This window comes from Barbus barbus, assembly GCF_936440315.1.
Source record: "Barbus barbus genome assembly, chromosome: 5".
NCBI lineage: Eukaryota > Metazoa > Chordata > Actinopteri > Cypriniformes > Cyprinidae > Barbus > Barbus barbus.
In genome coordinates, this window is record NC_136733.1 from 20,701,840 (window position 1) to 20,714,773 (window position 12,934).

At 39.6% G+C, this 12,934-nt stretch overlaps 1 protein-coding gene across 1 annotated transcript in view; it reads left to right on the plus strand.

Moving 5' to 3' along the window:
• Positions 1-12,934, plus strand: part of LOC306869464 (multiple C2 and transmembrane domain-containing protein 1-like) — a gene marked incomplete at its 5' end in the record, with an annotated part of 124,023 nt that overhangs the window by 102,826 nt on the left and 8,263 nt on the right. Inside the window, 3 exons of the mRNA XM_079416239.1 lie at positions 8,313-8,422; positions 9,729-9,838; positions 10,244-10,341. Coding sequence (XP_079272365.1) covers positions 8,313-8,422; positions 9,729-9,838; positions 10,244-10,341 — 318 coding nt within the window. The remainder of the gene's footprint in view (positions 1-8,312; positions 8,423-9,728; positions 9,839-10,243; positions 10,342-12,934) is intronic.

Here is a 12,934-nt window from a genome sequence, read left to right on the forward strand (position 1 = left end):
TCCCAGGATGGCCGACTGCCGGAAAGCCATATCCTTACGGATATTTTGGCTTCCTGGCACTTTGAGTGGATACGCGTGATGGTGGTAAGTGCGGTCCGTATGTCCCCGTGTCTCACTTCTATGGCTCATCGTCTGTCTCGCCAAGCAGGATTGTGTGTCGCTCCCTTTCACCTCTCACTTTTTTCTCAGTTGTCACTTTTCCTTCTTTATCTAGAAGAATAACCTGGTGATCAGTGCTTTGTTATTTGTTGGACTAGCTGGAAACTTCTTATTCTGCATAAAATGGGTTGTTCGGTGGGTGCTTATGCTAGGTCATCTAAATACGGCAATATGCTCAGTAGAAAGGGGTTCTGGGTTTGGGTTTTCTCCATACTGTTTTGGCTTAAAAGTAGTGCTGTGCTTTTCAAACCATGTGTCTGTAAGCATTCAGGGTGCACTGGGGCATACATATTTGTGCGGTCACTAGCCGTTTTCAAACCAGCCAGTAAGTCCAACATGGCTTACTCGATGACGTCACTCAGAGAAACTCATTTGTAGCACAGTTCACGATAAGAAACACCAAACCTGTCCTGTATAGACAAGGAAAGCTGCTTCGAAGAAGAGGGTTTATGAATGAATTATGAGGGTGTATTGATGTTTGTCTCCGAAGTGGAGAATTCCATTGCCATTTATATCCTTTTGAGAAGCGCATCCCTCAAGGAAACTTTTGAAATTGAGAGCGTCTACATGCACTCACTATAGATGGCATCTCAGCACATTCATAAGTAATAGAGAACTGGGTGTCATTTTGAACTGTCTAGTGTAATGGGACACTAAATTTAAGAGGTAAATAATTAAAAGCCATGGTAACTTCTAGGGAGGGGTCATGATGGTTACCTAGTCCAACTGCCGTCTAGTTGATTTGTAAGGACCTCTAAGTATTATGGATTTTAAGCAATATAAATATTTGGTATTTTTTAGCATCAATGGATTGATTAGGATGCTGACAGTTTGAAGGGATAGTTATGTTAAATAAATTAATTAATTCTGTCATCCTTTACTTTCCACATCTTGTTCCTATCCTATTTTATTTTATTTTAATGAATATTTAATCAATATTAAGTTAATTTATGTTTTTTTTTTACTATTTAATGTAATTTAATCAAATTCCAGGAAGCAAAGTGGGAGAAAGGGGGGTTAGACTGGGACCACAAGCTGGGACTTGAACTTGAGTTGCCGAAAACACATGTGCTGCACTTCCCACAAGGCCACAGTCTCTGACACAGATGATATTTTATTGAATTTTGAATGTTGTTTTGTATATCTTTTGTCCCTAAGAAACATGTTTGAATGTGAACTCAGGACAAGCCTAATTATACAGCATGTTTGTTGTTGACCACCTCTTGTCTAGTCCACTTTGGAAATGTGTGGTTGTGCACATCCATAGTGGCTATATTGGTTTGCCTGTTGGTGCCCAGCTTGATGATGTTCCCCAGTTTGACGGCCTCATTTTTGCGAGATGGAGAGGGCAGGGGCGAAACCAGTGCAGTGGCGGGTGGAGCTAATTGTGCTTCATTCATCATCAGTTGGCATCCAGGGATCCAGAGAGGACAGGGCAAGGATAGCAGGGGGAACACAAGTGATCTGAGGTGAGGAGGGGGGGTCGCTCCAGGGGTGAGGGGCATAATCAGAGAAGCTGGAGAACAGGGGCAACTATCAGGTTGACCTTGGGGCTGATGAAGTGCCTTGCCCGCTGGGTGTGGAGGCCTGGGGAGTAGTGGCGAAGGTGAACCCGGCTCTCCAGCGAATCCATTAGAGCCTAATGCTGTTGTTTTTAGCAGGGAGCGGTGGGAAGCAGAGGTCGGACGTAAAATAAAGCTTATTCTCCCTGTTTACGGGGTTATTCTTCTGCACTTCATGGCACAGGGACGTACCGGGAGCGCAGGGCAATGGTGCAATGGTGTGGAAGCAGTTAGAGTACAGTGTTTTTTTTTTTTTTTGCTTACCATAACTAGAACCTTTCTTTTGTGTCCGATTAGAGAGAGCTAATGTTGGAAGGATTGAAGTAGAGGTTGAATATATATCGTTAACCTGAGTGAATAGTGCAGCATATCTCTTTAATTGCTACTATGAAAGACAATGTTTTGCTTAATCTCCACATGAATTGGTTAAAAACAGCTTTGATTGCACGAATTTCTAGAAGCTGGTTGATCAAGCCTTGCTAGTTTAGCCTGGAAAGACCCATTTCAGAAGGTGTGGACTCAATCAATGTGAATCCTGTTCCTGGAGGTGCAATGTCCTCCAGAGTTCAGCTTCAACCTGTCCCATGGGCAACGCACCTGCTTGGAAGGTTCTAGAAATCCTGAAGACCTTGATTACCTGATTTAGGTGTGTTCATTTGAGTTGGACCTGAACTCTGGAGGGATGTAGCAGGATTGGATGCCCCTGCTGTAAACAGTAACAATTTCTATTTAATTTTATTTCTAAAAAGATTGAAGCCTGCCTTATTAGCACCCAAACACTCAAAATGCACCATTCTGGACAGAATGCGGTTTGTACCTGCTGAAGAGTCACAATGACTGTTGTTAGACCTTGGCCCAGAATACTTTCTCCAGAGGGAATGCCATAGTGAGGGCGTATGGATCTCCTGGGAATAGCTCAATAGCTTTTTTGCCTCCTCTGTGGTCGCATACTGTTGCGTGGCATTCAGCATCACACCTATTTTTGGAGCGTCACTAGAGGTTTGAGGGAAGGTAGAACCTAGGGATTTGAGAGGTGAGGATAGTGCCTCTGAACTTCTGTCACGCTTCCAGATGTTTGAACATACTTTGTGTGTATGTTTAAAATTCTCATCTTGTTGTGATTTTATATTACAGTTTTTTTGTTAAATTATACCGTAAATTGCCTGGACTGTAATGCAGGGCTAAAAACACATGCTTGTGACTTGTCTCTGATGGGGACACAGGTTTGAATCTGGTCTGGACCATTTCCCTGTTCCTGTTCCATTCCTCCCTTTGCTCTCCTATAAATAAGACACAGACCTATATATAAATTAAAAATAAAATCCAAGTGTTGAATTAAACTAGATTATTTTATAGGAGAATCAAAGAGAAAGGTCCCTAACAGCATATCCTCAAACACTCAGAATACTACTTAAGGTAATTACTGATTTTCTTGATGTTGTATTTGAGGTTGCGTCAAAAGATTTTTGTTTATATTTACTTCTTAAAAAGAGGTTTTCCTTTTGATGTGAAATATTTTTTGGCTTCTATTATTTGGGATAGCAGTTATTGGGATCAAGCAGGCAGTCAGGGGAGTTTCCGTTTAGTCTGACACACACCTCAAATCTAATTAAACTGCAATTTTAATTAACCTCCCAAAGTGCTCAGACACGAAGACGAGGAACAATTTCATTGACAAGCCTTTCCCTGTACGTCTCTTCCCCTGTCCCATTCATTATGAATAAAGTGCTAATGAACTACTTTTGGAAAATTAATGCACTCGTCGTTGTTTTTCGTTTCATGTTTTCACTGATAAGAGGTGGGCTCACGTCTGTCTGAGGGGACTTGTCTTGGCTTTATTTGCCATCAGAGGTGTGGATCTCTTTTCCTTGGTGATATCGCTCCCTACTTGTGCCCGTCTGGGTCAGCGCGCCTTTGGCTCGAAATGAGAGAAGACAAACAAATAATACATGTATCCAGGGAGCGGCCCGGCCCGGGTGAAATGATTTCATTTTCATCTTGATCTCTATCTTATCTGCCTTCTTTGTTCCCCTCACCTTTAGTGCTGTGTAGATCAAAGAATCTTGTTTTCTCTCCCTCCGAACATGCAGAGAGAAGGGTGTGGGTGTGGATTAGGCCCGGCAGGGGGTCTGTCCTCTTTCATTGGGGCTCTGGCTTTGGTGTAAATGAAGTTTGGTGCCCCTGGGATATCGTTCCCCCTCCTGCTGTCGTTAACAAACAAGATATGCCCTCTACGAAGTGTCTTTCCTGGTCTGTGCCAACCTCATCAGTCTCCCGCTATGTTGGGTGCCCATTGCGAAGTAGACGGAGTCTCCTGATGGGACGGTGAGGTGTGAATAGCCTGATGTTGGGAACTGGCTGGAATGGACTTGCCTCTGCTTGCCTGTAGCACTAGCAGCCCTAAGGAGTTGGGGATGCGCCAGGAGGTCCCGGACAGCTGCACTCAGTCCTACACACTGTTTAATGATAACACTGTTCAAGATGGAAGAGTCTGTTCATTTACTTGCCAGCCGTTGATTTCATAAAGCTTATTTAACTTTTAGTGTAATTGAGGTGTTATTTTGATTAATCAGGTGAACAGATTTCACATTAAGAATGACACTTTAAAATCGAGAACAGTGTTTTAAAGATCTTGGTGACATTGCCTTATGGTTAAAGGATTATTTAGAGACTGTCAACGGCATTTAAAGTGCCAATTTAAATACACATGGATGCACATGGAGCAAGGAAAGCAGAATGAGAAGCTCTTTTTATTAAAGCACTTGTAAATTCTTTCTGATCTAAATCACCTTTTTAGTGGCTAGACAAAAATTGCAAACTTAAACAGTTTTACCAAAGTTAAATTGTCTCCACTGAGGGAGAAAAAAACAAAGTAATTGGCCACATGCTAATCAATTATTGGGTCAATGGCATTTTTTAAAGTTTTTTCAGTAATTGGTACAAATCACTTTGTACATACAGTAATTTAAATATCTTATATGATTGAAATTGAATATTGATACTAATACTGTATATTCATTTCACAAATATGTATTATATTATTTTTATTATATTAATTTCATTAATATTTATGTCATCAGTAATTTCATTTTGTGATTTATTTTATAATTACAAGACTTTTTATAGGTAAAGATATTCATGAGCTGATAATGAATGTTATTTGTTATTTTTTTTTAAATATGTAATTTAAAAAAATTCCTCCTGTTTTTAAGGTATTACATTTTGAACCATTAAAATCTTTTTTTTTCTTGAAAATGGTATGAAAGTTTTCAACACCATATGAAACAAACAAATACAGAGCTGAAAACTTGGCCCATGTGTTTTAAATATATATTTTGCCCTGTATCTCACTGTCGCTTAAACATTGTTTATAGAACTGCAGTTTAAAAGCAGTACACTCAAAATTGTGTGGTTGTGCTGAAATTGTAAAACACAGCTGCTTGCAGCAGTGCTCATATTCAGTGGACCAGGACTCTTGCTTGTGTGATATCGCATAATTCAAACTCTTTATGTGTTGACATTGTGCATTTAGAAGAGTTCAGATTTGGCTGCACTGTTGGAAGACACTTTAAACAGAACAGATTTTTGACTAAATATCAATTTCCCTTTGCCCGCTGACATCAAGTGTGCCTCCCGCTGTGCCACGATGTGTGTCTGCATACGTGAGGAAGAGGACCTGAGGTAATGGAATGCCCATGTGTCGCTCCAGCGGCCCACAGCTCAGCCAGGATCCACAGCAGGCTCTTCTGCGGCAGGTTGCTCCTCAGCTCGTAGCGGTGTGAGCGTGTTTATGTGTGTGTGAGAGAAGTGCGGAGGAGCAGTGAAAACAAGCCTCTCCCCAGGCTAGTGTTATTCCAACCTCCTGCCTTCCTCAATCCACTTTTGAAGGCAGGAAATCGGAGTTAGCTCATGGTTTGGGGGCCATGTGGTAATGGTTTAGACTGTAGAGACCCATGACCTGCACCTCTACCCTCCCTCGCTCGCCCGTACACGCACACACACCGATACCTTGTCCCTCAAAGTCTTCTTTTCTCATTTAGCGCCCGATACAATGGAGTGTATGTTGGACTTTTGTTTCAGTTGATAACGCAAACCAGATGGGAGTCAGGACAGGGGAGTGTTGTTAAATATTTTCTAAGAAAAATAACCCTGGGACGCAGTCTAATTATATCTATTTGTCTTGTGTGGCTTTTTGGGAAGGCGATGTGGTTATGCAGGCCATATTGGGCTTCATTTTTCAAATGTGGGATCCAGTACAAAGCGTGGGAGATGGATGGGATACTGTGTGTGAGTGTGTGTGTGTGTGTGTGTGTGTGTTGAGGGAGTACAGACAGTTTGATCTGGTTTTTCCCGAGACCCATCTCCGTATTATAAGTATATTTCTTCATTTTGGGGATGATATTCCAGTACCTGTTGTATAGACCCTTTTACATCCCTGTTCTTGAAACATTCGTTCTATGTGTAGAAATAAGTGGTTCTCAACCATGGGGTCATCCCACTAGTGGACCTCCGCAAACTTCCAGGAGGGCCCTGATACATCTTAAAATTATGTACATTTAGTCTTATAACCATAATATTTATTAAAATATTAAAAAGTAAAGATGTACAACATCTGACAAAATGTTTGTTTTAGTTTATTCATTTTTATTACAACAGAAGCACCAGAGGTACATAAAGTATCAGCTCAAATGAGGGCCTTTGACTATTTCCTTGTACAAAGAGGGACCTTGAAGTCAAAAAGGTTGAGAGCTACTGGTTTAAATACACTTTAAATATTTGGACTATAAATCATCTTCAAAAAAAACAAAAAAGGCATAATCTGACTGAAATGGTACCAGTTCAGTTTTAGTGAAGTCATACCAGTGTTATTTTAGTATTGTTGGTATATTATTATGCTGTAGTTTTTGTTAATATTTTGAATTCGATTTTTAAAAAATATATTTTCTGTTTTTGTTTTATTTTAGTAATTTAGTGTTTTTTTTTAGTGTTTAGTTATTTTTTCTCAATGTCTTTATAGTTTTTTTCAATTAAGTTTTTTTTTTTTTAGATTATATAGTTAGTTATTTTAGTACTTCAACCTAAACTGAATAAAAGCTATGGCAGCTAGCTTAAATGAAATAAGTTTAAGATTTAAAAAATTGTTTAATTAATTTTAGTTTATCCGCTTCATTCAGCATTTAAACACATTAATTGGACTACAACAGACTTCGTGCTATGCACTTGCGATATCTTTGACTTTCAGAGCCAATACGTGATGTGTATAAAATCTGTGCCTAAACTATTTCTATAAATGTAAATAATATGCAGTATTCATGCACTTGCATTCCTTTATAAAGCACAAAAAAGATCTCTATGCATTGACACCATCCCTCTTTTCCTGCTTTGATTTGCACAGTGGGTTTTGATCCAGAGGTTCAGTAGCTGGTCGGCTCATTGTGGACATGATCCACTGCAGTGACATTTCAATTGATCTCCATGAAGGGCCTGAGGATGGTGACTGAAGTGCTTCCAGATAAACTTGGGCAGGGTTGAGCAGAGGCCTGGAGCTCCCATAAAGCAGACCCGGGGCAAAGGCATAGTGATGCTCACTGCTGCATGGCAGTGCCCTCTTGCTGGGACCATTTCGCCAGGACATTTTGTTCTTCTTAAGTGTTGCCAGTCCATTTGTGTAGGCCCACCGGAGGGGCACAGCCTGTGTCAGGGCTAGGAAATCTGGACGTAGCTTATTTTTCACATTGCTAATAGGCCAGGATTTCTGTTTTTCTCTTCAAATGGTTGACCGATAGAAGAAACAGACAGAATTGTGAAAATATAGATTTTGCCTAAGTGTTTTGTAGGTTAAAGGATGAGTTTTGAGTTTCAATCTTGTACTTTTTTTGGAATAGTTCACCCAAAATGACAATTCTGTCATCATTTACTTCATTCCAATCATCTGTAAACACAGAAGAAGATGTTTTTCAGTATGTCCAGGCTGCTCTGTCAATAAAAAAACAGGGTTGGAATGGCATGAGGATGAGCAAATAATGACAGGGTTTTTATTTTTTAAGAATAAGGTGAGTGTGGAAGTGTACGTGTGTGTGTGTGTGTCTCAGCACATCAATGCACTACAATAGTCTCTGTGTCCACTCTCAGTCACTACATTCTGTGTCAGCCCAACTGTTGCATGACTGTTCTTATTGTTAGAATAATATCAGAGCCTTTTGACTGTGGAAACATTTAACTGATGCCTACTTTTGAGGTTCTTGTGGCCAATTCTTTAAGTTGAAGGCCATCAAAATTTGAAAAGAAAAGATTTTTGGTGCTCATAGTAATGATGGTGGTGATGGCCACAATGATGTCACCACTGTAAAACCTGGTTACCCAACATAGCTAGTTCTCTCTGAAGAAAGTATTAGAATAAATATTCTTCTCTTTATTGATACACAAAGCGTGATTAATTTCAAACATGTTAATTGCAGCATGGAGAACATGGAAAGAGAGAGAGCTCACCGAGCCTTTGATGCTCCTCATGCTCTTTCAACTGTGTGGAAATGCGTTTGCCCAGAGATCTATTTTTCCCTCTATCTTTCTTTCTCCCTCTCATTTTTTCAGGACTCAGAGAGAAAGGGTTTCATGAATAAGCTGTATGCCATTCAAGATGTGTGTATCAGCGTGCAGAATGCTCTGGATGAAGTGGCCTCCTATGGCGAGAGGATAAAGAAGTAAGTCTCAGCTCTCGCTGCTTGTGCCTGAGCAGACACGTGGGCACGACCGTGCCAACCTCTGTCACATCTTACTCAGCCTGTTAAACAAACAAAAAAACACACATGCTTACACTGCAAAAAAATATTTTTCCTAATCACTGTTTTTGTCTTGTTTTCCAGAGGAATGTCTAAACATCCTTAACGAAATTGACCTAAAAGCAAAACTTGCTTTGAGAGAATATTTATATAGATTTATTTATTATGCTTTAATTGAACAATTTCAAATAAATGCTGTTTTTTAAACTTTCTAGTCATCAAATAATCTTGAAAAAAAGCACAAATGTTTTCAATATAACTGTTTTTGTATTAAAATAGTTTAAAACAGTTATTTGAAATTGTATCAATATTTCACAATAGCGCTGTTAACTATTATTGTACTTTGATCAAATAAATGCAGCCTTTTTCAATATGTTCAAATTTTGTTAACATGTTTTAAGTAGTGTATCTTGAATTAAGTTTGTTTTACCCTGATAGCATTTTTTTTATTGTTTTAGTATAAACCTCAATGAAAACATCATTAGAAGAAGAAGAAGAAGAAGAAAAAAAAAACTTAATTCAAGACATATTCCTAGGATTTATTTAATTTTTTATTTTTTGGAAAACAACACAAAAGTACAAATTAAGATAAGGACATTTTTATAGTGCAATAAATATTGGAATTATTGGCTGTAATGCTCTTTTTAACCCCTTACAGAATGCCCCATTCCTTCAAATATCTTACTGTAGCATTGAAAATAGTAATACTGTACTTGCACCTCGATGTATACCATGACACTGAATTATTATCATATTCCTTTACCATGATATTTACCTTGTACAAGTTCTAAAAAACATATTGGAATAGCACATGTCCACACAACATTGTTTTACAGGTGTTGTTATTGTTGTAACTGTGGTGTTTTGATAGAAACTATTGTAACTATATTAACATTTTGTACAACCCCACTAACATAAATATGTGAAACACAATAAATGTCTACACTGGGTACAACCACATGCTGCAACAACTTTAGGCTGTCTGTACTAGACGCATCAAAATTAAAGTAAATCCATTTGCCCTGTTGTCGGAAGTAGCTCAAGTGCACGGAATATGTTAGAAATAGAATGGGGCATCAGTTTACTGCATTCAGTGTAGACATTTTTGCAGATTATAAGGGGTTTTCCTGGATTTTATTGCATATTGTCGCTCTCCTCTGGTGTAGACTGGGGTAGGCCTGTGTGGAAGGAAATAACATCCTTTTCTCACTCTTTTCTGTGTTCTCAGTACTTTCAATTGGACTGTGCCTTTCCTCAGTTGGCTGGCCATAGTTGCCCTGTGTGCAGCCACTCTTGTGGTGTACTTCATTCCTCTCAGATACATCGTACTGGCCTGGGGTAAGCTGTCATCCATTACATTCATAATGTGTCATGAATGACGAAATAACATAAGACAGTAGCATATTACATAACATGTATTTTAGAATTTCAAATAGACTATTGTAGGAGTTCACAGAGTTAAATGGCTGCTCCTGGGATTTGCCACCAGCACAGCAGGGAGGACGGTAAACTGCCGAGCTCAGGCCAAACTCACCAGTAGCTAATGCCCCGTGTGCTCTTTCATACAGTGTTCAGATCTGAAGCACTGCAAGGTCAGAGAGCAGAGCTCCTGTCAGCTCCAAAGCAGCTGATCCTGTAAAGTACAAAGATGAGGGTTCAGAATCCGTACAGGGTCTTATAAGGTCCTCCTGAATTGCACTCTGTGAGTGAGGTCTAATGCGCCACTGTTGTTTCAACTTTCAGGGGTGAACAAGTTCACCAAAAAACTGCGAGACCCGTACAGCATCGACAACAATGAGCTGTTGGACTTCTTGTCCCGAGTGCCCTCAGATGTTCAAGTGGTAGGTATTCCTTATAACATTCACCCCTACGGTCAGTAACCCCAGTATTGTTACTCTGACAACTGCATGTATTTGGATTTAGCCAAATTCCAAAACGAGGTCATTTATGTCTTTTATAACTTAAACACTTAGGTTTATAACTTTGTTTCAAACCCTAAGTATGAGCAACAGTAATAGTGATGCTAGCCTTAGCAAACATAATAAAATAATAACAATGAACTCTGCTGTGCGAGAAAGCATTTGTGCAGAGTTTTCTGTCTGCCTGTTCCATTTTCTATGCTTTAATTTATGCTTCCTGCTCATAGTAATATGCATAAATGCAGAATCAGGGAATTCTATTCTTGTCATCACAGACAGCCTTGTGACTCATTAACATGGAAAGAGCGCAATATGTTGACTTTTTAAACTCACAAACTTCACCTAAACTTTTATACCTATAATGGCACTTTCCTCTTTGGAAATATATAACGCTAATTAATATTTTATTGATTTCACTCCTTGTAATTGGGTGTTTCTTTAACAAACAGTATCTTTTAGTACCAGGTGTTGTACTACTTTTTTTGTGTTTTGAAGGTCATGGTAAAATTTGGAAATTACTTGATAGCTTGATAAGTATATTGGTTACACTTTAGAATAGGAAACACATTATTAATTAAGAGTTTTCCCTCAATAAACTGATAATTTGCTGCATATCAATAGTTATTTAGGTCGTTGTTAATTTAGGTATGGGGTAGGATTAAGGGATCTAAAATATGGTCAAGCAGGATAAGGCATTAATATGAGCTTTATAAAGTACTATTAAACAGCCAGTATGCTAGTAATATGTATGCCAATAAGCAGCTAGTTAATAGTGAGAATTGGTCCTTAAAATAAAGTGTTACCTATAGATTTCACAGGCTTGTGATGTTTTCAGTCTGCACATGTCTCTCGGTAGATTTATGGACTTGTTGCTGTGTTGTATTGAGTCATGCTTTGTTAATGAGCGTAATTGAGCGTGTTTTCAATCTAAACATATAAAAAGGAAAATCTGTCATTAAATATTATTACACTTCAAAAGGATGGTATCTAAATGAGTGAATTAAGCAATACTAAATTTATTTACCTAGTTTTCAGCTGTCTATTAGTTCCGGCATCATTTTTATCATGAACAAAAATTTTGTCCTATCATTTCAAGTTAGTGTATGTGATTACCAAGGAGACATGAAATATGAGACGTGATGTGTCAATAGTATGTACAATATACTTTTATTCTGAGTCATTTCCAGTCAATCTATAACCTTGTCACATTATAAAAAAATGTATGAAAAGATGTGTAAAAATATAATTTAAATAGCGCAATTAGCTTGAAAAAAATCCCTTCAAATGTTTGCATTTCCATAACACACACACACACACACACACATATATATATATATATATATAAACACACACAGTATACAGGGCTATAGATGTCTGTTGTTAGAGAAATAACCAATTATGTTCTGATCATTGTTAGTCTTCATAAAGAAAGTGATTCATAAATTTGGTTTAGTTAAGTTGAATGTAAATGGCTTGGGATGTTTCCAGTCTGCACGTGTCTCTCGGTAGATTTATGGACTTCTTGCTGTGTTGTACTGAGTCATGCTTTGTTATTGAGCATAATGAGTGTAAAGCAGTAATCCTCTCCCGGTCTGCTTCTACATTAACCGTGAGATCTGAGTTATGTGGCCCGCCCTGTTGTCCCGTTTGCAATCAGCAGCGTTCTGTTGGAACGGCAAGGTGCTGCCGTTTAACTGCAATTAAAACCTGAGCTGGTAAACACAAGCCCAGCCGGTTATCGTGCTTCCTCTGTGTCGGGATAAACCCTGCGGTGCTGATGGCGGGGGTGACACAGGGCTCTGATCCAGGACCAATCGCTTGCCTTTGATGAGCCCGGGGCGGCGGGCAGGCTTTGATCTCTACAGAGTCGTAATCCCAAGCCCCTGCCTGGCTTTACATCGGCCCTGCAGCTGCAGGTAGCCTGCTCTAAATTAGCCCGATGTGGCTAGGTCGCTAAGGTGCGTTTACCCCAAACACCTGGAGCCCAGAAGGTCCCAGCAGGTAGGAGGCCCAGAGGAGACCTGGCTAATGATGTACAGTGAGGTTCACGCTCAGAAGAGCAGCCCGCCGTGGGCTTTCTGTGCCCTGTTACAGCTTTTGATTTAGGACAGTCCAGAAAAGTACTTGAACATCGGCGTGATGTGCGGAACGTTCCGCTCTGCATCGCACAACTGCCTGTGGAGGTCCGTTCACCTCTGTTTTCTGGGTTAGAGACGCCTCTGTGGGACTCAAACAAAGCGTCGGGGTGTGATCTGCACATGCCCAAGGGCCCGAACGTTCTGCACAAATGACAAATGGAGGGCTATTTTTGAGGTTCCGACGTGACCCACACCTCCCGCGCCATCCTGTGATAAAAGCCCTGCAAGGCCGAGAGAGGCCAGCATTGCCTCTTCTACAGATCATTTGGAGGTGCCTCAGAACAACATGAACTGATGAGCTTCTAATGACTTCTTATATAAAGGGCATCTATGCTGCAGCCTGTGAGTACAGAGTGTCTTTGAGTGGGAACTTACAG